The sequence below is a fragment of the Strix aluco genome, chromosome 21 (genome assembly GCF_031877795.1).
Source record: "Strix aluco isolate bStrAlu1 chromosome 21, bStrAlu1.hap1, whole genome shotgun sequence".
Lineage (NCBI taxonomy): Eukaryota > Metazoa > Chordata > Aves > Strigiformes > Strigidae > Strix > Strix aluco.
The window spans coordinates 13,902,434-13,925,213 of record NC_133951.1 but is presented as its reverse complement, the minus strand read 5'-3'; the positions used below and the strand labels follow the sequence as shown (position 1 = coordinate 13,925,213).

The 22,780-nt window shown below is 55.1% G+C and overlaps 2 protein-coding genes across 7 annotated transcripts in view; both read left to right on the top strand.

Moving 5' to 3' along the window:
- RPTOR (regulatory associated protein of MTOR complex 1) overlaps window positions 1-10,115 on the top strand; it is a 157,316-nt gene extending 147,201 nt beyond the window's left edge. For all 4 annotated transcript variants that reach the window (XM_074847029.1, XM_074847028.1, XM_074847027.1 and 1 more), the window contains 5 exons: window positions 2,424-2,551; window positions 2,636-2,722; window positions 5,303-5,419; window positions 5,986-6,115; window positions 7,627-10,115. In XM_074847029.1, the coding sequence (XP_074703130.1) occupies window positions 2,424-2,551; window positions 2,636-2,722; window positions 5,303-5,419; window positions 5,986-6,115; window positions 7,627-7,695 (531 nt within the window). In that variant the 3' untranslated portion in view covers window positions 7,696-10,115. The remainder of the gene's footprint in view (window positions 1-2,423; window positions 2,552-2,635; window positions 2,723-5,302; window positions 5,420-5,985; window positions 6,116-7,626) is intronic.
- A 1,953-nt stretch (window positions 10,116-12,068) lies between these two features.
- CHMP6 (charged multivesicular body protein 6) lies at window positions 12,069-19,792 on the top strand. 3 transcript variants are annotated; one of them, XR_012625978.1, is made up of 9 exons: window positions 12,069-12,179; window positions 12,605-12,714; window positions 13,334-13,421; window positions 14,037-14,123; window positions 14,240-14,305; window positions 14,533-14,613; window positions 15,288-15,342; window positions 15,443-16,954; window positions 17,177-19,792. XR_012625978.1 is itself a non-coding variant. In XM_074847301.1 (8 exons), exons 1-8 carry the CDS (start codon window positions 12,117-12,119, stop codon window positions 17,227-17,229), a joined length of 603 nt encoding a protein of 200 aa, XP_074703402.1. In that variant the 5' UTR covers window positions 12,069-12,116; the 3' UTR covers window positions 17,230-19,792. The 3 variants fall into 3 exon arrangements, 1 of the variants encoding a protein (XP_074703402.1); XR_012625977.1 differs by having other exon boundaries at window positions 15,288-16,954; XM_074847301.1 differs by lacking the exon at window positions 15,443-16,954.
- The last annotated feature ends 2,988 nt before the right edge of the window (window positions 19,793-22,780 follow it).

The window sequence follows — 22,780 nt, the reverse complement described above, 5'->3', positions numbered from 1 at the left end:
TCCTGGCCAGTCTGGCTCAGGTCAGAAGTTTGCTCCGTGTCGCCTGGCCCGGGTGTCGAATGATGAAGGTGGCGGCGAGGCCGAGCCTGCTGGCAGCTCCCTCGGCGTCCCCACGCCCCCCCGGGGAGCTCTGCAGAGCCCTGGGGCACCCGGGACCTTCCCATCTGCCCTCGGCAGCGCGGCAGCGGTGTCTGTCCTACGTAAGTGTCTGTGCGGTGTGACCGGGGGGAGGCGCTGCAGGCGCTGATGTCAGTCGTAATCAAGTGAAAGTTTGTCACAAATTACAAGGAGAAGCAGCTGGCCTGTGAGAATGGAGTCACCGTGCTGGAGAAGAAAGGAAGACTAGTTTTCAAAGCTTCTAGAAATTAATTACCCTTGGATGAACATTAATTATGACACTTTGACCCTGCAGTGCAGGATAATTAAGCCTACGTTAATCTTAATTACTTTCACGTATTATTTTTTCTATGTAAATTAGGGAACAGCAAAATTCAGGCGGTGAAAATATTTTAAATTATGATGATTAATGATTGCACTGAAAGTATCTAAAAACACGTTGTTTCTTTTTTAATTGCAAAAATGGGTTGTGTTGAAATTCAAGTGATTGAAACTCCCTGACTCAGTAACACTGGAAAAGTGAAATTCAGCACAAAGAGCAGCGAAGCTGTGTAATCCGAGCTAATAAAGGTGTCTTCCCGCTCTTTGAACTACAAAAACTACCTCTGGAAGCGCTTGGGATGTAGCTGAAGAGGCAAGTGCTTCATTTTCACCTCTCTGTTCCTGCTTCAAAGGCAGGGCCCGGGCAGAGGCTGGTGGAGGAGCTGCTGAGAGCGGCGCCGAGGTCAGAGCCTCCAGCCAGCGGCGGGGAGAGGGGAATGTGCACGGCAGCAAAAATAGGGTTGAGGTGTGAAATTAGCTCCTGCAGTTCTAACAGCCTCCTGATTGTTAGCCCTCTTCTTCCGTGCTGCTTAGCTTTTTTGACCTGTTTTAATTGAAAATGTTTTTCCTCGTAGCAGGCGTAGATATTATTCCAAGCTATTATTTTGCTTATAGCGAGTAAAAAGGGGAAGGGAGCGGCGTTCGGCAGCGTGCACGCCGTGCCCCCAGCACAGCTGTCCTTGCAAGCTCCAGCCTCCTTTTTCCATGTCATTTTTTTTAATACGCGCAGTGTCTGGCTCCAGATGAGATAACCTGGATCTACTCGTCACACGTCCTAAAGCGGGGACCGATAGGTGCCACAGCCCCGGCTCGCTTTTACCCTGCGTCAGCGATTCTCCGGGGCTGGATTGCCGGCCGGCCGCTCGCCGCGGTGTCACGGCTCCCGTGTCCGCGCTGACGGCGGTCGGGAGCGCTGGGGCTGCCTCGGCACCGCTCGCTGCCTCCGGGCGCCCAGGGGAGGAGGGTCACGCTCGGGCAGGCTGAGCTTGGCCCGACGGCAGCAACGCCCAGGGCTCTGCAGAAGTGTAGCGGTGGTCCTAACCGTGAGAGGAGGAAGAGCACTGAGTGTTTAAAAAATAAAAAATATAAAGAAACTGAAAGAAAAGAACTTTGTTAGTGATAACTGGAGCCATTCTGGGTAAAGCGAACTGCCTTCTGGCAAAGTCAGTTTATTGTTTCCAGGGGACAGATATGTTTGTGTCCGGTACACAAAAAAAGCTGCTTTTACAAGAGGCATTTAAATAACTTCCTAGAGCTTGTTTGGGTGTTGCTATGATGTACAAAAAGGGCTAATACCTCGCAGCTTCGTCCCTGATACCTTGCAGCTCTGTTGTACCTTTTTTGGCGTGGATGGTGGTACCTATAGCGTACTGCACGTTTGCTTTTCTATGTGGCGGTGTAGATGCCATGACAAGTTTTTTGCTTTTTACAGGTATATTTGTTGTATATGACTCTTCTCCACCAAGTCTGTGCTGTCCCTCCTGTCTTTGCAATGGCATTTACAACTTGTACCCAACAAAGATGGTTCATGGAGAAATAACTCCTCTGGCCATTTGTTTTAACTAATTAGATATTCTTAGTAGACAATAATATTAACTCCTTCCCAAAACAGACCTTGCCTTCCTTTTGGTTTACAAAGCTGATTTGTAAGAGCTAGTTTTGCTGGAATTCCTCCTCTGGGCCTGGCTCTTTGGGTTGAACTGTGGGACTTGTGGCTCAAACACAGGGCAGCGGCAGTGACCGTCGTCCCCAGGGTCACCACCCTCTCGTTTCTGGTCACGTCTGGAGAGCCTGAAGGAGAACTTCACACTGATGCAGTGTCTCAGTGTTCTGAGGGACAGGTGGAAACCCTGGTTTCGTTTTGGGCTGATTTAGAGAATGGGGAAAGGAAGAGGACATTGGGTCCATCTGGTTTAGGACCTTGACTGTAGGGACTTGAAGACACGTCACGGTCTCAGCTTGGTTTTCCTGTGCTTTCTCCTTAGGATATCCCCACCGGAGCCGACAGCTGTGTGACCAGCCTCTCGTGTGATTCGCATCGTTCGTTAATTGTGGCGGGGCTGGGCGACGGCTCCATCCGCGTGTTCGACAGGAGGATGGCTCTGAGTGAATGGTAACTACCCGTCCTTCCCCGGTCTGGTGGGATCCTCACGTTTCCTCCTCCTCCCCTTCAAACGGTTCTCTACTTGTCCCTCAGCCGTGTCATGACCTACCGAGAGCACACAGCCTGGGTGGTGAAGGCATACTTGCAGAAGCATCCTGAAGGCAACATCATGAGCGTCAGGTAACAGAGATTTTTGAGCTGTTTTCTCTTCAACACGGGTTGGGTTTCTGTTTAAATTCTGCCTCTGGTATTTTAAGAGCTGAGAGGGTAAAACTGTTTAGTTTGACATTCGCTTTAGTAATTAACTTCTGCTCCAAACTCAGTGGAGAGAAGGCACAAAGAAATGTGAAGCTTTCCTTGGAAGCCTGTTAGTGTGGTTTGAGAGTAAACAAGGAGGCGTCTCTGCTGAAATCACTATCACGAGGCATGTGAGGGAGGAATCGGGTGAACCAGAAACCTGAGCTAGATATAGTAGATCTTGTGGTGGTTGTTCTTTATTGCCAACATCTCCACAGGGTCATTTGAGAGAGAACACGAGAAGGAAGGTGGATGCTGCATCTGTTGGGCATATTGCTGTGCAGGATTACTTTGCTGTCTAGCAATTTGCTACACATAAATCCATTTCTGCTGCCTGGTAAATACTGCGGCGAGAGCAGCATATACTTATTTGGCCATTAAAGAACAGCAGAATATAATTTATTGTTGCAAAACCACTGTTTGCACACAAAGAGGCTCTTTTTCTTGATTACAAAATGAAAACAAAACATAATTTTCTGGGATTCAGAACATTCCTGATGTGGGGGATGGGCCAGCAAAAATGTATTAAGATTTTCAGAACGGGGATTATGTGATGCAGCTGCCAGATTTGTCAAGCTCACATATTAGAGGTTTTAATCTTCCTTTCTGTAATCTCCTTCGACAATCCCAGGGGTCAGGCCTGTGTGCTTGGCCAGCCTGGGGCTGAAGGCTCATTTTTTCCCTCCTCTCAGTGCCCTTCTCAGCACATGGTGCTTCCTCTCAGGACTGCAGAGGGATGAGAAAATGTTGTACATCAAAAGGCAGGTCTGGTCTTGTGCCAGAGGAACTCGGTTGGTTGAGACAAGCCACCTTGCTTTCAGTTTCTCCCAGTTCACTCTCTTCTTCGGTTAACAGCAAGATCTAAGAAAAACAAGTCTTAGGACATAGCGAGGTCTTGGTCCAGCTATTTCCTGAGAAACTTGAGGGCACTATATTGCTTGTGGAGCAGTTCTCTGAACCTCAGCCAAACTTTTTCGCTCGACCAGAGTGTTTGTACCGCAGGAGCGGTGACTCTGAGCTGGATCCTGCCGCTCTCCAGGGCTGGCTCAGTGGGGGATGCTGAGTTCAGCCGCTCTGAGCCGTGTGCTGGTGCTGCCGCAGCGCTTCTCCTTAACCAGCAGCTCTGGCAGCGTTGCTAGAAAAGGTCCTTAAACACCTGCTCAGTATCCTGGTTAGCAGCTTAGCTGCTGTTGACTTCTTGTTGCCTCTTGCTGTTCAGCTGGGCTGTGTTTTCCAGTGTAGTCCCTCATCCCAGAACTTCCATTTTAAAGCTCTTGCATGGTCTTCCAGTACATTCAGAACCATTTTCAATCTTACCGAGGTTCAAAGCTTTAAATGAATTTACTGTGCATTTGATCTCGCTCAAACAATATTTCCATCTAGTCTTTAGGATCTAAATCAACCTCAAATTTAATTTGTCTTGAATTTAATTATGTGACAGCTGGAGTTGCAGCTTCTTATAATGATGTAAGTAATCCTGTATAACAGCGTTTTGATCAGTATTAGTTATTCCAGAGGTAAGAAACCGAAGGCAGAATGCTTCTTGATGCCTTTGTTGTTCTTAACTCTGTAGGGCGATTCACAGTTGTATGGCCATCAGTGACTTGGGAAAAAAATAGCATTTTAAAAGTTGTGGTGCCAAAAGCCTCACTGCTGTACCAGCAGAATAAGATGGGATGAGTTGATTTTGAATTTAATTTCCGTAAGAGAGTTTTCTGTCTGTCTTTCTGTACATCACTCGACCGGTCTCTCACAAGGAGTTCAGATGTACCATAGCAAAGTCTGCGCTCCTCGGTTCCGGGGCTGTAGGAGAAGATACACCCTCTTCACACTGAACAGACGTGATGCTGCTGATGTATTTCAGAGAAGTCGCTTAACAGCAAGAAATCTTTTGTGTTCGGAAGGTGCTTGATCTCCTAAGCTCAGTGTCTTGCCGCTGGTGCTCTGCCCCCCCTCTCCTCCCCGGTGCCGCTGTCAGCAGGGCTGAGACGTCGCCGGCGCCTTGGCAGGGTTTGTTACGCCTGGTCGCAGAGTACTTTGGGCTTGTGCATCTGCGTCCGGACGTTTGGCATAATGGTGGTACCAGCAGATCCCAGCTGGTTTGAGTTTTCTAATACAATTTCCTACTGTGAGGAGGAATTCGGGTCTGACGTGCAGCTCGGTGTATCGAGTGTGACATAACAGTGAAGACACTTACACTCAGTGATGAGCTGTAAGCGGTAAAAGTAATAATGGATCACTCCTGAGGGCAGGGGCTGGGCTGTTTGCACAGCACCGGGTGCGAGGTGGGTGGCACCAAATGTGGGTGACATCAGTGGGAATTCAGCTGCGCTGACAGGGCACGCAAAGGCGCGCGTCTCCTCTGTCTGGATTTTCCGAGCAAGGTGGCAAACACCTCGAGTTCCTGGGCTTTAGGATCTGGTTTGGGCACAGCCTGACGTCGTGAAACTCGTGTGTTGGCAGTGTCAACGGAGATGTGCGGTTCTTCGACCCCCGGATGCCAGAGTCCATGAAGGTCCTGCAGATAGTCAAAGGGCTGACGGCCCTTGACATTCACCCACAAGCCAACCTCTTTGCGTGGTAAGTTCTGGTTTCATCTCTGCGTCCCTGCGGCGGACGGAGAGGACAGTCTGTCTCTGCAGGCACCACTCATGCGGTTCTGTTGGGTTTGTCGTTTGTTTAAGCTCACCACAGGCAGTGCAGCTTCTTTCCCATGTTTGCAGCTCGGGAATTTTGCCCCTTGCACACGTTGGTGAAGCCCCTGCACTGGTGACTTGGTGATGGTGCACAGTCCTACACTCCTCTGTCGGATCCCGTTCAAAGCCACTGTGTGTATTTTGGGGCTCTGAGCGGGGACCAGCAACTGCTCCACAGCCACATACCCTGGAGGTTGTCGGGGGTCCCCTTTCAGTGCGTGTGCGCGTCAGCTCGTCATGTTTCTCTGTGTCAGTGTAAGAGGTAACTGTGGTTCCAGCCTTTCTGTAAATCTCTCTGCACTGAGGCTGCCACAGTACAGTTAAAGTCGGGCTCCCCACTTCCAAGAACTCGTTGCAAACTGGTCTGATAAACTGCCGGGGTCAACACAGCTGGAAAGGGGCTGTAGGCAACAATATTGTTACCACCGTGTTCTCTTGATTCCCTTCCAGTGGCTCAATGAATCAGTTCACTGCCATCTACAATGGAAACGGGGAGCTGATCAACAATATTAAATACTACGATGGTTTTATGGGACAGAGAGTTGGAGCCATCAGCTGCCTGGCTTTCCATCCTCACTGGGTCTGTATTCTCTCTTTTTGGATACTGGGATTTGCATTTCTTAGTTTTGCCTTGGAGGAGGGGGAGGCGCAGAGACGCCTCTGGCACAGAGAGGTGCTGCCCCAGCCCGGTTTCCTGAGGGTGCTTTGAGCCCCACAGCCCAGGCCAGAGCTTGGCCCCCCCGGCTGCTCCAGACGACGGCGCGGGTGGTGCCGAGGTGTGTGACGTGCACCTGAGGCCAGCACAGGGCTCCCAACCACGGAGCCCTTTTTACTCGCAGCTGGACTCGATACACCGTTCCCATTTCTTCCCATCGCTCCAGGACTGCAGCCTGGCTTAGCTCTGTAGTTCTTGCCACAGAAGTTGTCCGAGGTGAATTTGCCTGGAGCTGACTGGAGAGGTGCAGTCTCTCACTTCCAGCACGCAAAATTTTTTGTGCTTATTTATTCTCTTTGCAGACAGTGGGCTCAGCCTCGTGTCTCTGGGGCTGCTCTTGCAGCGCTTATGTAAGGCTTTAGGCAGACCTGATGCTGTGCAGCACATCAGAAAAATGAGAGAACTGCAAAAATTAAAGGTATAAGCTGATAAAGTCTAGAATGAATCAGAGTAAAAAGGAATTTTCAAAATATATCACAGCCGAGGTGGCTCTGCAGGAGTTGTTAGAGACTCTGGTTGCTACTTAATTAGGAGGCAGGTGCCCATCTGCATTACGGACTTCGGCTCACCCAGAGATGAGGAGAAAGGAGGGGGGTTGGAAGCCTGAGAAAACAGTGTGAAGGGACAGGAGAAACAGGAGGAGGTTAAAGAAGGCGTTTAGACAGAGAGTAATTTTAGAAACCTGTGGATCCAGGCACAGATATTTAATGTGCAATGGGAAAGAGCGGTGGGAACGCTGAAGGGCCTCGAGGAGAGGAGGGAAGAGCTGTGCTACCCAGCGATGGGTTGGCGTTAGCTGGGCAGGGAGAGGGAAGGAGCTTTCCTGCGTTACTTGCGGTTTACGTCCTGGGGAGAGCGAAGTTAAAGGACAGCTCATCTCCGGGGTTTTGAAAAGCTGCTTTGCAAAAAGCTAAAGGGTGATTTTGCCGTCCTGCAGTTTGGGGGACGGAGAAAGAAGCAGCTAATTGCTTGAAATGTTTTGGCTCTTTAAACAAGCAAACAAAGCCAGCCCTGTCCAGGCCGGGTCTCCACGGCTGGGATTGTTCCTGGGCCTCTCAGTGGAGGGAGTGCTAATTTTCAGTCCAGGCAACTGTTCCTAACTAGCAGATTTGCAGTCGTTTAGAAAAATTATGTTAGCAGTTGGCAACTAATAGTCACCATAATTTTTCCCTCTGGCTGAAATGGGCATATAACTCGCCGGGACGATGTAGGTGCTGGCAGGAATGTCGTCAGAGCTGCGTTGGCAGATGCACTTAAGAGCTTTCGAGCATCTGGGCGTTACTGCTGAAAATGTCGGCCGTGACCATTTCGCCCGCGATGTGCCTCTCGTTGCTGCGTGACACCTGTATGTTTATCCCCATTTGCTCTCTCCCCAGCCTCATTTGGCAGTCGGAAGCAATGACTACTACATCTCGGTGTACTCAGTGGAGAAGCGGATCAGATAACGGCTCGTGGCAGCGGCACTGGAGGAGGGAGTCCCAGCGGGCAGGGCCGTGTCTCACCTATAATGTACATAGTGAAATTATCGACTTGAATGTTTAGTGTTGGCTGCTGCTGCAACCCATAACTTGAACATTTTTTTTTCTGACTTAGCTACTGATGATTTTGACAAGGGGAAGAGAGACAATCTCCTTTTTTTGGTTGGGTTTTTTTTTTTTCCCCCAGCTATATCCTCTAAAAGCTACAGAAAAGCAACATTTTATTTTTGTTTCCAGTGGTTGGCTTCTCTGTTAGAAACACGGCTCCTGAGCTTGGAAGGACTGGATGAGGCAATACCCTTGGAAAGGGCTTTCTGTTTTAGTCCTTGTTTCTTTTGTTTTGCTGGAGTGTAGGTTGCTTTAAGGACTGAAGTCAGGACTCACCTACAGCTCTGTGCGTTCGACCGGAGCACGGGACCCCTCCAGCTGCTGCCTACCCTGTGCCAAACAGTAATTCCTCCGACGGGGCAGCGAGACCCGAGCTGTCCAGCTGCAGAACAATGTACCTGCTCCTGCACTGCCCAAGCGTGGGCAAGGGAGGCAGGAAAGCGTCTCCTCTGCATGAACCTTGTCCCCTCTGCAGCGTCCTCTCCAGTGGAAGCAAAGACAGAAGGCGACTTGGTGGCAAGGGGAGGCAGGGATCCTGAGGAAAGAGGCTTGAGGAGATGGCAGGAGCAGGGCAGGATCCCACTGTACTGTAAGGTTGCACGTACAGGAAGAAGAGGGAAGAAAGAGAACGAACATCTCTAAGGTCCCACCAAGCCTGGAGCAAGTCACTCATGGAACCACTTTCCAGCCAAGCACACGGTGCTGGTGGGGAGGTCTGGGGTGTCTCGGTCACTGGTACTTCTGCAGTCACTGTCCTGCCCACAGTGAACCCCACAAACGCGTTGGGTAGCCTGGGAGCTCTGCCCGGCCGGCGAGGGAGGCTCCGGGTTCAAGCCACGGGCTTTCATTTGCTCCGATGTGCTCATGTTCAGCAAGATGACGGTCAGGAGAATTTGCACACTTGCTGCTGCCTGTAAGCAGCTGCACACACTGTGTGGATGTGGCTGTGGCTTGTCTGTCTGTCCCTGCAGAACCGCGCAGGTAACCACACGTGGTCTGAGCACCAGAGAATCACGAAAGAGGGGGAAGACAGCAGGTTGTCCTGCTTTGAGCAAAACAGCTTTGTCCCAGCTATCTAGGGGAAAGCCTGCTCCACCTCTGCACCTTCCCTGTCTGAATAAGGAATGTTTCTGTCCCTTGAAACCCGCGGTGGGTCTGAGGTGGGTGTGGGCAGGGGTAAGCAAAGCCACAGCGCAGGTTTCTTTCGAGCGCTGCCGAGGTGCGATTCCGCTGGCCCAGAGCAGAACTCACGCTGTGCAAAAATCACTGCGGCGACAAAGGTCGACCTGCTCAGTCCAGACGTCCCCGGTTTTTCTTCCAGCCGGTATCACGGGGTCTGCAGGCTCCCACCGAACTGCCAGCGAAGGAAACGCTGATGAGGGAAGGGGGTGAGAAACGTCGCTCCTGTGCGGGCGGCAGCTTCACCTCTGCCGCGGCGCCTGCGGACAGCGTCTGACCTGTCGCCGCTCCTCACGCACCCGATAATCCCTTTCCTACATGTGTCGGGGCTGCTGGGCCACGTGGGGCGGTGGGGATGGCCCGGGGGCTGTCCCAGGCTCACGGGGAGGGTCCCTGAACCGCGGAGCTGGAGCAGACGCCAAAGGCTGGGCGCTGTGTCCTCACCCTGAGCACCGTCACCGTCCCCCCGCAGCAGGGAGGCCGAGGGCCGCTTCACAGGATGTTGAATCAAAGGCTTTAAACTTCAGAAAAACTACCTAGAAGTCCACTTTTAAGTTACCAAAAGTTAATTATGGTCTAACAGAGCTGTGCCTCTCCCCGCTCCCAGCGGTACGCGCCTCCTCCACCCGCCCCATGCCGGGGCCTGACGAGCGTGGAGCCAGAGTTTGGGATCTACACGTAACCAATTAACATACACAGCTTAAAAAACAATAGATTTTTAACTTATATCAGTGTATTCATGAAAGGAACGAGAAATACCTGGCAAAATGCGAAGGTGCGTGGTGGGAAGCTGCTGTTCCCTGCCAGCGCTCCCCGGTGCCAGCCAGCCCCTGCGGCCAGGAGGTGGGTTTTTAACTAACTCGGCCTGTTTAGCTTTCATCCAAGCGTGTGCGTGTGTGGGCTCTATTTTCACAGGTCTGATGCAGAGATTCAATCATGAAGTTTAACCAAGGATCTGGAGAGCATCCTACCTAAAAGTTCACTTATCTCTATTTATTTTACAAAAATAAAAAAATATAAAAAAACCACACAATTGTAATGTGAGAGTAAAACAATTACAAACAAATAAATGGTTAATAAAAAATAAATGCAGAAACACTTCCCTGTGTGAGGATCATTTCCTGGGGCAGACGGGGGGGGGGGACAGCTCCAGCCAGTTTTGGGTGGGAAGCTGCCTGGTTCTGGGCAGTTCTAGTGCAGAAAGAGCCCGGTTACAGGTGGAGGTCCTGGGTGAAAGACGCGTGGCTGGGCCCAGCTCGCTGCTGCCGAGGTGGAGCAGAGACGCAGCGTTTCTGCTGGGCAGCTCTGCGGGAACGTGCGTGTGGGTCTGAGCCCCAAATCCAGCTCTCGAGCAGCGGCTGGGGCCCAAATGGGAACAGTCAACGTTGTCCTCGGCCCGCGGGCCTGCGCAGGGTGTCCCACCAGCGCGGGGACCGATGCTCCTGCATCCGCCTGGGTCCCGGCTGAGGCACCAAATCCCCACCAGCACCTCACGTTCCCGTTCCGGCGTCAACGGTGAGAGCAGAGGGGCCCTGGGCAGGGCCTTTGGGCGCAGGGGAGGACGGGCAGGACGAGCTGTTGGGGCGACCATCAAACCCACCGAGACACAGGTTGTGTCCCCGCTGCCCCTCGGGGTGACCCCCACGGCAGCACCGGGCACCAGTGGGGTTAAACGGCCCACGAGGGGCTCGACATCGCTGGGGCCGTGGCACTGGGAACCACCTTCCACACAGTTTTATTTCTATTATTTTTCACCTCGACCCAGCTGCCGCTCTGCAGGACAGCGTTGTGTTTGCAGCAGCAGCGTGGATGCGAGGGCCGGGCTCTAATCACCTTCTCCACAGGCGAAACTGTAATTAGGGTTGTGGGAGGCAATTGGATAATTGGGTGATGCGGGGCAAAACTGCAGCGAGGAAAAAGAGGCGTTTTCTGGCACCTGGCCTCACAAGTCCAAATTGATTAAGCGAGCTTTGATGGCGTCAGGCAGCGCTGTACTGCAGCTGTGGCACCTCCAAAAATAACCGGGATTGGACTGGGCCAGTGCGGGGTGGCCGGGGACACGGTGGCCACACTGGCCCTTGGGGCAAACCCCTGCAAGTAGGTTGTGGGACAGGGAGAGCGGGAATGGCTGCGGACGCGGGAGCCGGGATTCCCACCCCTTGGGGCTGCCGTGAGCCCCCAGTGCCCCCGTGGCCACAATAAAGCTGAAGTGATGGCCACGGCCACTGCCACGGCCTGTCCTGGCCCCCGGGTGCATCCCCTCTCGCCGCTGTCAGGCCGTTTGTGGTGGGGCCACATTTGCTTCTCCTGGCCCTGGGGACCCCCAGGGACCCCAAACCCGCGGGCAGCGCCGGACCCTCTCCTGTGTGGGGACGTGGGGACACAGGGCCACGTCCCTGCAGGGGCAATGGGGACAGGGGTCTCCATTCATCACAGCCCTGCAGCCCCCCCCTGCAGTGCCCCCAGCGCCCCACCTCTGCCCTACAGCCCCCCCACCTCCTACAGTGCCCCATCCCTTATATTGCTCCGTCCCCTATAGCACACCTACCCCCTAGACCCCCCATCCCCTATAGCCCCCATCCCCTACACCCCCCATTCCCTATAGTCCCCATCCCCTATAGCCCCCATCCCCTACACCCCCCATCCCCTATAGTCCCCCATCCCCTATACCCTCATCCTCTGTAGCCCCCATTCTCTATCCCCCATCCCCTATACCCTCATGCCCCATCCCCTATAGCCCCCATCCCCTGCACCCCCATCCCCTATAGCCCCCATCCCCTATAGCCCCCATCCCCTATGCCCCCCATCCCCTGTAGCCCCCCATCCCCTCTACCCTCATCCTCTGTAGCCCCCATTCTCTATCCCCCATCCCCTATACCCTCATCCCCCACCCCCTACACCCCCATGCCCTACACCCCCCCCCCCGTTCCCGCCCGTTCCCTCCGCGCCCCCATAGCGCCCCCCAGCGGCGCGCGCCCGCCCCTGCTCCGCGCTCACCTTCGCGTTCTGCCGGGCCGGGCCCTGCGCGGCCGCCGTCGGGGGAGGGGCGGGGGCGGGGCCAGAGCGGGGCCGGGCCCCGGGGCAGGAGCGGCGGCGGGGCCATGGGGAACCTCTTCGGGCGGAAGCGGCGGAGCCGCGTCACGGAGCAGGACAAGGCGGTGCTGGTGAGCGCGGCGGCGGGCCTGGCCCGGCGGGGGGGCCGCGGCCGCGGGGGGGGCCGGGCCGGGGCCGGGGGGAGGCCGGGGCCGGGCCCAGCTCGGTCAGCGCCGGCGCGTTTCCCCGCGCAGGGACCGGCGGAGCCACCGGGCCCGGCCCCCGAGCGGCCGCGGGCTCCGGGGCGCGCTCCCCGGCGGCGGGTCCCCGGCGTTCTCGGTGCGGAGAAGGACGGAGGGGGGTGAGGCGGGGGGGGCCGTGCCGGTCTGAGGGCGGCGGCGGCGGCGGGGGGGAGCCCCGGGGGTTGCGCCGCCGGTGAGGCGGGGGGGGAGCGCCGGGCCGGTGCGAGCGGGCGGGGGGGGTTGGCTGGAGCCGTCAGGACTCGCGTTGTGACCGGGTCTGTCTGTCCGTCCGTCCGTCCCTCTCTCGTCCGTAGCAACTGAAGCAGCAGCGGGACAAGCTGAAGCAGTATCAGAAGCGGATAAGCCTGAACCTGGAGCGGGAGCGGGCGCTGGCCCGGCAGCTGCTGAAGGAGGGCAAGAAAGAGTGAGCGAGGGGGTGTCCCGCTGCCGGGGGGGGCGAGGGCCCGGCGGGAGCGGGGGGTGTCAGGGCGCAACGAAGGGTCACCCCCTCGAGAGGGGAAGTTACTCAGTCGCAGGTACGGGTGAGCCTTGGCGGTAGTTAGACTCTTCCTTCAGGAAGGAACCTCGGTGTGGAGTTTCATACTCACCAGCCGAGAGGGGCTCCCTGCGTTCCCCAGGTGGGAAAACAGGTCGGCAAAGCCGTCAAAAAGCCGTTCTCTTTCTCTACTGCAAAGTGGCCAAGGGGCGGACGGATGCTGTGACCATCTCGTACATCTGATTTTGAGTGTCTATCATAAGCCTCTTGTGCAAGGGCTTCGTTTTGCATCGCTACAGCACAACTGGCCCAGTGAAGTCCTAATCGACAACAAATACACCTAAATTTCCAGGCACCCGATTAGCAAATTTGTGATTGATTTGCTCATCCCTATTCTTCACAGGAGCAGTTCACAGTTGTCATTTAATTTGCACACGGTTTTTTCCTCTTTTGGAAGAAGCACAAAACAAATGTGGCTTTGACGTGATTCTTTTAGACTTGTTTGCTTTCATCTGTGCTGAGTTTTCCTCCTCCTGTTTTCCTTCAGAAAAGCCATGCTCTTGCTAAAGAAGAAGCGTTACCAAGAGCAACTTCTAGATAAAACAGAAAACCAAATCAGCAACTTGGAGCGGATGGTAAGCGAGAATCAGTTGCTGTAGGCTGTGAGTGCCCGCTGTGTGTGCTTGGTATAAGTCTTTTTTCTGGGGTGGGGGTTCATTTTCGTTGTGTGGAATTGTGTTTTAACTGTCAAGCCCTAATGGGGGTTTAGTCCTCTGCCCGGAGAGCTGATGTCTCTGAAATCATACGTGTGCCGTGACTCTTCCCTGAAGAACCAAGTGGTGAGGGTGTGTGCAGTCTGCAGGGCAGGTTACCTGTCGCATACGTGTTCTCTAGGTTAGTAAAACTTTGGTCACAATGCGGACAGCTGCCGTAGAAACTTCCTCAGGGCTGCTTTGGTACCTTCATTTCGGAAATGGATGTGTTTGTTCTGGGGTAGCCATGGAAATTGGCCTCAGCTTAGACTGTCAGCTAGAAAATCAGTTAAAGAGCTGTTGGAAATGCTTTTGCAGCTGCCTGTGGTAAGGCTTTTTGTGTGCATGTTTCTCGCTACTGGTATAATTTAATCTGCTGTTCACTAGAGAAGGGGCTCTGGACTGATTTCTCCTTGCAGTTTCTCTTGGCAGTCTGTGTTTGGCTGGCAATGGGAATGTGGCAGCCTGTGATGTTTCCCCTTTTCCTTTCTGCTTCAGGTCCAGGATATTGAGTTCACCCAGATTGAAATGAAGGTCATTGAGGGCCTGAAAATAGGCAACGAATGTCTGAACAAAATGCACCAGGTATGTGTGACCAAGTCACCTGAGCACACTTCTGCCTTGGACTAGGCAGAGTCTGGGCTGTTTGTAGCTGTCTCCCCGCAGACCTCGCTCATGTGGATTTTGGCTCTTTTCTTCAGGTTATGTCAATAGAAGAAGTAGAACGAATAATAGGTGAAACCCAAGATGCTGTGGAGTACCAGAGGGTATGTACTGCGTGTGTGAGCAGAGACTGCCTGCTGCGCAGGGTTTCTCTGATGGGCACTTCCCAGCCTTATTTAAGAGGCAACCAGATTGGGAATTACATCTCAGTTGTACCCCTTCACCCCGCATTTACGTTGCTCTCCCATGTGTGTGTACCGTGCTGTGAGCCGTAGAGCTGCTTCTGCTGTGCTGTTGTTGACTGGAATGTGTCTTTTCCTCTCTTTCATAGCAAATAGATGAGATACTGGCTGGCGGCCTGACTGAGGAAGATGAAGATGCCATTCTAGAAGAACTAAACACTATTACTCAGGTAGGACTGATGTAATTACTTTAAATCACATTTTCAGGAAGCTGTTTGTAGTAGGGGAGAAATCCCCCACTCTCGATAGTTTATCTTATTTTGCCAGAGATCCCAGTTATACCTGTTTATGCCCCATTATTGTGTCATCAAAGATCAAGCTAATTGCTCCACACGCAGGGATCATTTAAAACTGGGATGCTTTTAAGGGCTGTACCTTATTTGCTGTCTGTTACAGCCAGCTGATCTCTGTTCCTCCTGGATATCTGTTCCACTTCACCAGATGACGATCTCGAAAGTCCAGGCCGTGCTCACACAGCAGGAATTTGTGTCCATCCTCACCCCCACCCTCCTCCGTGGGCTGGTGGCTCTTCCCAACCCTGCAGGGAACATGCAGCCAGTGGAGAGGCTGCTCCTACGTTGCTGTGAGGAGACTCATAGCCAGTACAGGGGCCTATTAAGTCTCATTTAATAACAAAACAAGCGCCTTGTACTCACTCACTGGGCAGTACTGAAGCCCATAACCCTTCCTGCGGTTCTGGAGGCAGATGCCAGTTTGTGTGTGGAATCTCTGTGATTATTACCCTGTTCCCAGACATTCTCTGCACAAAGGGCGGTGCAAGGGGGTGCGACCGCTGCCTGGTACGTGGGGTGTGTGTCATGGGTTGTCTTTAATGTTCTTGCAGGAACAGATGGAGCTTCCAGAAGTTCCTTCCGAGCCGCTGCCAGAACAGATCCCAGGTACGTTTTCTCTGTGTGCTCTGCAGCTTTGGCTTCTCGTACTTCTCAGTTCCATGCAATAGGCTGAGACCCTCTCCTGCTGTAAGTATTGTCCTGGCAGATGTGGAGAAACATAAAGTTTGGGGTTTGAAGTCCCGTTGATCTGGGCTACACAAGCTTCCCTCGCGCAGCTCTGACAAATCCAGCTGACCCTTTACCCTAAGAGGACGCAAGGCTCTTTGTTCAGTCAGCATCTAGCCATTCCCCTTGAAGATTTCCTTTTTGTTACATCCACTGTTCTTAAGTCACGCTTTGAGACCACCAGCTGCCTTGCAAGGCCCAGCGTATGTTCCAGTGTGAAGCTCCATGAGAAGCTCCGTCCTTGCTTGACCCAGGCAGGACACACAACACCCGAGCTGGTCCCCTGCGTGTTGTCACAAGGTGCTGCCACACAGGAACAGTTTTTTGTGACCACAGCTATCGGCATTCACGCTGCACAAAACTGGATTTCACTGAAGCTCGTGACAAGTCATAGCTCTTGTGACCTCGCTTCAGGTGACAACAGTCATTTTGAGCTGGGTGAGGATCGCTGGAGTCCCACAATTCCAGGACAGTTGGAGCACGAGCTCTGCGCAGCCAATGCTCCGTGTGTGTTTGCTCCTGAGCGATCCAAAACCTCTGTGACGGGGTTTGCTGGGTGCGAAGGGGGAAGAGGGAGAGAGCTCGTGGAGCAGAGTGACTGCGTGGGCACTGTTGGCGTCTGTCCGTGCTGAAAGACTGGAGGTGCAGCCAAACAGGGAGGCAGAGCTGGACTCGGCTGGGTGCCAGAGGGGAAACTAGTGAAAAGTGTCTCCTGGGACAGCAGAACACCGAACCGTCAGTCGCAGAAGCTGGACACCCCTGTTCAAGGAAACCAGGAGCTGAAAGTGGCCGTTTCCTTGGTGTGGAGCCTGCCCGGGAGAAATGAGATCTGGAGCACAGGTCTTCTGAGGAGCGGCTGAGGGAACTGGGGGGGTTTAGTCTGGAGAAGAGGAGGCTGAGGGGAGACCTCCTGGCCCTCTGCAACTCCCTGAAAGGAGGGTGCAGAGAGGGGGGATGAGTCTCTTGAGCCAAGGAACCAGCGCCAGGACAAGAGGGAATGGCCTCAAGCTGCGCCAGGGCAGGGTCAGACTGGCTCTTAGGAAGGATTTCTTTGCAGAAGGGGTTGTTGGGCGTTGGAATGGGGTGCCCAGGGCAGGGGGGGAGTCCCCATCCCTGGAGGGGTTGAAGAGTCGGGTTGACCCAGCGCTGAGGGATCTGGTGGAGTTGGGAACGGTCAGGGGGAGGTTCATGGTGGGACTGGAGGAGCTTCAGGGGCTTTTCCAACCCAGATGATTCTGTGAAATCTGGGCTGTGGGGAACGGGGCTGGTTTCTTTTTATTGCTTGTTTACTGGTAAGCGTGGATCAGATGTCCTCTGGCAGCAGGAGGGCCAAACGCAATAGGAGCCGTGCAGCTGGCTGATCCCTGTTGAGGCTCGTGTCGTTGGATCGAAGGGGTGAGGGGAGCAGCTTGTCTGCCCGCTGCCCTCCGAGAGATCCCTCGCTGCCCTGGATCGGTGCCGCTGGGCTGGTGGCTTACTGAGGTTGTGCTGGGTACGTTCTGAAACTGTTTTAACTCAAGCGCTGTGAAAAAAAGGGGCATATGGGATATGTGGAATTATTTATAACAAACTTTTATTAGTTATGACTTTCCAGGTGCAGTGCAAGCATTTGTTGCTCTACAGAGAAGTGGATGATGAGTCCTAGTTCTTCCGCAGATGACCAGAGATTATTTGCATTCTCTGTTTCTGTAACAAGTTTCTTTTTCTTCCACAGAAGCGTCACCCGTCAAGAACAGGCCAAAACCAGAACTGGTGGCAGCATCTTAACTCCCACTTCTGGGGATTCCCCCATCTAACTTTCACCCAGGACAGTTTGCCATCCCAGCGTGTGCTGGGAACATACAATGCCTCGGCAGCATCCCAGCTGTGCTGGGCGGATTGTGGAGCAGGATTCCCCATGCAGGGTGGGGAACCTCAGCTGATTATTGCTCTTGTATCAAGATTATTTTCTAGTGCTTTCTTTTTTTTGTAACTTAAATTCTAAACTCACTCAGCTGCGCTGTCTCGGGATTAAACAACAACTCTCAAACTTCCAAAGCCAAATGCTTTCTTTAGGTTTGATTTCAGTGGTAAATCTGCCTTTGCTCTGACTGCAGCCCTGGGAATTTCCACCCTCGGAGCCATCACGTTGGAAATGGCTGTCGGCACCGGGCTGGGCGAGAACGAGCCGCTGCCCTCGGGAGCCCCCCGGACCACACCGGTGTCTGCGCTTCTCTCGGCCCCTTTGCTCCTCTGGTTCTGTTTGTGTCTGGCTGCTGGTGTCTTGTCCTCGTGTACGTCAGTCCGGGACGGGCAGAGCGTGGGGCAGCCTGGAAGAAGGCAGCAAGCCTGAGCTTCCGCAGGCCGTGGGTTGAAAACAGTTCTGTCGGCCTTGTGTAAAACCAGCGTACGCGTGAGGGTGTTTCGTTTGAGCAGAGTTGAGGGGTCGCTTGGCTGCGCGCTGGCTGGCAGCGGTGCTGGCTGGGGGGAAAAGCCGCGTCTCCGAGCGGGGTGAAGAGCTGCCTCGGGCTGGGCGTGAGTCAGGCGGTGGGTAACGATTCCCGTTCAGATCCCGCTCTGCCTGCCCGCCTCTGGCAACGCGTGGTGCTGAGCGAGACCTGGGGTGGCAGAAATCTTATGAGCCTCTTAAAATGACAGCAAGGAGTCTTCTGCCTTCGTTAGGAGCCAGGAGTTGTCCCTTGGCTGTCTCAGAGTTCACCTTTGCAGCCTCCAGGTGGGCTGAGATCGATTCTGCTTCCAGTTGTCAGCTTGTGTTTATTCCCTCATAGGGTCGGAGGCAGGAAGGGTCACGCTGGGGTAAACGTGAGGCTTGTTCTGTGCCGGACCTGAGGTGTGAAGCTTCTTAACACTCCGAGGACTCTGCTCAGTAGGTAGTTAGAGGGGAGCCCAGTTCCTTGTGAGCCCGTGCTGTGGGGACGGTGTAGCGGGCGCCCGGGGCGGCCCGGCGTGATGGAGCATTTGGAAAGCTGCCTGGCCAGCCAGGTGGTGGGCAGATGGAGCTGTTCCTGGAAGCAAGTTTACGTGCCAGCTTGCAGATGCTCTTCAGGACACTGCAGGTCTTTATTTATTACATTCTTGAAGCCACAACCCTTAATCCCTGTGACAGCAGAAGAAGGACCAGAGAGTCCTTGGAGACTTCTAGCAACTGCCTTGGGGGTTGTGTGATCTGGTGCTAGATAATAAGAAGTAATCCCAGAGAGCGTGCTGCTCTCTGCGTGGCGATGGGCCAGCAGCAGCTCTGCTTTGGAGTTGTGCTTTCCACGTCTTCTCCGTTTGTTACGCTCCAGAAACCGGCCGGGGCATCCTCCTCCTCCTCCTCCTCCTCCCGCGTGCGTCTGAGGCAGCGTGCGCCTTGGGGTCGCCCTGTTGCTGATTCTGCTGCACTCGCTCTGTTAATTAGCGTTTCATAATGAAGCTGGGGTCCCACAAGCCTCGGACTGTGTTTATTAACCAGCACAACTTTAGCAAACAACCAACTTTCTCTGAAGTTGGGTTTAAACCGCTCCCTGTGCCAACGCCGCATGCGCCAGTTGTCCCGGCCGGTGTCGGGAACAGCCAAAGCCTTCGCCCGGCTCCGCCGCCGGAGCTGACCCGGGCCAGGGCTGGGGCCTGGTGATGTTTTTCTCCCGGCGAGGCTCTGAGGGACCATCCTGGCTCTCCTGCAATGCAGCCTTGTTCCACCAGAGAGAGCCTTGTCCTCATCAGCACGGTGGTGGCTGTAGCTTTCTTGGGCAACGCTTTTCCTTCCCGGCTCCTTCAGCCTGTTTCTAGCCCGGTGCCGACTTGCTTTAAATTTTACTGTTTAATCTGTAATTCATAGGAGCAAATGCTGGACTCTCCCAGTAAGGTCCTGAAGGGCCCTTTCCTGAGAGCACGGCTTTTGCTGCTGGAAATGTGCAAACCCCTCAGACAGGGCTGACCCCCATCGCTGCGCTCGAGAAGGGGAGCGCGCCCCAGGCCCTGGGCTCCAGCCATAGAGACATGAGCCCTCCATCCCTGGGGAAGCTGTGGCCAGGCCAGGCCTGGTCCTGGCAACTGCTAGCCAGGAGCCCAATGCCAGGGAGCCAAATGCCTGCTGGGGTGGAAGCTGGCCTGGAGAGGGAGGGGGGCTGGCGCTGAGGGGGTTAATGCAGCTCCTTGTGTTTGTTAATGAGTAAAGAGGCCGTTTACTGAGGGAACAGGAAAGTTTGGAGCAGATTGCCAGCAGCTTCCTCTTCTAATCCCTGCACCAAACAGATTGTCCTGTGTCTCCTTGGGAGGAAGAGCCAGGAGTGGTGTGTGACCCCTGTGCTGTTCTGTAACAATAAACGATTTTGAATGGTTTCACCGATTCCTCTTCCAGCCTCGTGTTTTCACAGTAAATGTTTTGGATGAGCAAGAGTTGCCTTCCTCCTCCCTCCCCTCTTACTCCCTGCTCCTGGGAGAGCTGTGGGCAGGAAATTTCAGAACAGGCTCCGTGTGTAATAGAAAAACAATCCTGTTCCCCTGGCTGGCCCGGGAAGGCCCGTCTGTGCCTGGCAGCAGCCCTGGGCCACCAGCCACATAGGGGTGAGCTGGGGGGGTGAGGGAGCCTCCACGGCCTGGGCTTGCTGCAAAGGTAGAGCAGCCCCTGGGCCTGCCAGTCCCTCGCCCGCGGGCCAGCAGCAGCACAGGTCACCTCAGGACCCCCCCCCCCCAAAACGGCTTCCAGGGGATCGGGGCTCTCCAGGGAGGCCGGAGCGATGGGCTGGAGCCCAAGACCGTGCGGGGGGTGTTTGGAAAGGCAGCACTCCCTGCTTTGGCTTTGCAATAAAGCTGAACTGGGGGGGCAGGGGGGGTGTGTGTGCAAGAATGATTCTGGAATTGTTGACAAACTGAGCAATAACCGCTCCACGCCTGGACGCTGGACTCACAGGGAGCGTGTGGCTCTGTCCAGATCCCAGCAGGACCTGTGTTGTCCTGCCCCGGGCTGGCCTGGGGTCCCATTCCCCTCCCTCAGCAGGATTTTCTGCTCCCCGCTCACAGGTTTGTCCACCCCAGACCCCTCTGCGTGCGACCGTCACCCATTTCACAGGGTTTGGAGGGCACGGTGTGCAGGAGCAGAGCTGTAGGGCAGCACCACCATCACGCTCGGTCCTCGAGAGCCACCGCGGGTGTGGGACGAGGGCCAGGGAAGTGTCTGAGCCACCGGCTGGTGCTTTGTTCCTCCTTAATTTGGATTTACGTCTCTTCTGGTGATGGAAGCTGCGGGATGCCTGCGGGTGTCTCCTGCCTGCGCCAGCCGGACCCTCAGCAGCAGCTCAGACCCCCCTGTCCTGTCCCTGCCAGAGGTGCCGGGGGTTCCCGTGTCCCTGGGAAAGCAGCTGCGCTGTGTTTAACAGTGTTTAATTAACGCTCCCTCGTACCCGCTCAGCTGTGGCAGCGGGGTGGGAGCCGGCGCCCCGCAGTGCAAGCTGAGCATGGAGCTCTTCCAGCTGTGTTTTCCTTGGCCAGATGTTTAGTTAAATAGAGGAGTGTCCTCCCTCGAAGAAAGTCGTTGAGGCGATGTTGCTAATTAAACCCTGGAGAATGCAAGCAACCTCCTGCTGCTTCCTCTGCCACCCCCACGCAGCGCCCGGAGCCCCCCCAGTGCCCCCAGCCCCGGCACGGCCCTGGCTCCTTGCCAGAGGCACCGGCGAGGTTCAGGCCACCGGGCAAACGCCGCGGCAAACCTGCCCGTTAACGACACGGCATGTGCGAACGCGACAGCGAATTTCAGTCCCTCGGCGTTTACGGGAGCGGGGGATTTGCCACTTCTCCCGGAGCGGCTGCCGGAGTCTCTGTGGTATTTCCAACGCGCCATTCGGTGCCGGATCCAGCCGCCGTGGCATTTAACGTGACTCGTGTGGCGATGCCGGATCATCGCCCGGCTCAGGAGGCGGCGACTGGGGGAAGGGAGAAGCTCCGCTGGGAGACGGCGCTGTGGGTGCCCCGCTCCCCTCCGCGGGGAGGGTCCCTGTCCCCGAGAAACGCTGCCTGCGGCTGCCCTTGTCCCCAGGGCTCTGCCCGGCCGCTGCCACCGCCTGCACTGACCCACGGCCCTGGGAGTAACGCCTGAGGCTGTGGGGAGAGGGAATCGCTGCCAGCATTATGCAAGCGGCATCGCCTTTAAATAGACTCTTATTCAACGTTGTCCAGGAGGCAGCGGGGCCGTGGAACATCAGCGCCGCTTCTTTGCTGGCTGGGGGTTTGTTTTCTTCTGCTGCAGCCCACCCCCGCCATGCGCTGGAAGTTGTCTAGAAGTTGGTTTGGGGCAAAGGCCTCTTTGCCTCCCCGCCGGCCTGGGAGCTTCTCCCCCCTCTTCATTAAATGGCAGCGGCCCTTTCAGGCGGTGTTTAATTGAATTGTGTAACGTAGCGACGCCGTGGCAGAGCTGTGGTAGTTTCTATGCCAACACAGCTGGGGGGTGGCGCTGCCTGGGGAGGCAGAGGGGCTGCCTGCGCCCGGGCGACACGGCTGAACCCCCCCAAAGTGGCTGCACCCCCCCCCAAAACAGCTGCACACCCCCGACATGGCTGTACACCCCAAAACAGCTGCACCCCACTGACGCAGCTGCACACCCCGACACGGCTGCACACCCGCTGCCGCAAATGTTTCCTGAAACACCCGTGGAAAAAAAATGTTGAGATGAAAATCCCGGTTGCAGCTGATCTGCAGCTTTTCATCTGAGTCCAGTCGCTTTTTGGCACGAGCCAGCTCAGAGCTGCTGCTGGGGCACTGGGCACAGGGGACACACACGGGGGACATGGGGGGCACAGGGGACACGGTCCCCCGGGGTCTGCAGCCCCGCTCGGTGCCCCCCCGGCCGCAGGTCTCAGCTCCCACCCCGCTGGGAACAACCTCGCCGCGTCCTTTGTCGTTCTCCCTCCTTGGCAAACACCGAACCAGGCCCCGGCGCTGCTTTGGAGACTCACAGCGGGGGTTTCCATTTTCCTTCTCCTCCTCTTCATCACTCGCACCCCGAGCTCGCCCTGCCCTGCACAGGGGGGATGCCCGAGGGCAGGGTGCTGCCCGCACGTGGGGGTGGCACTGGTGGAGGTTTATTTTGCAACGCCAACCCCCCCCCCACGGCTGGACGCTCAGACCCGCGGGGAATCAGCTGCTGGCTCCTTCCTTTTCCCTGTTCACATATTTTAAGTGGCCTGGTGTCACCGTGAGTCACCAGCGAAGAGACGGAAGAGGCTTTGGTGGAGAACAAGCCTGAGTTTTGATAGTTCAACTGTGGGAAAAAAAAAAATCAGCGCAATTTCCTAATTAGAGCAGTGATGGGAACAAAGCGGATTTGTTAGAGAGCTGCGCG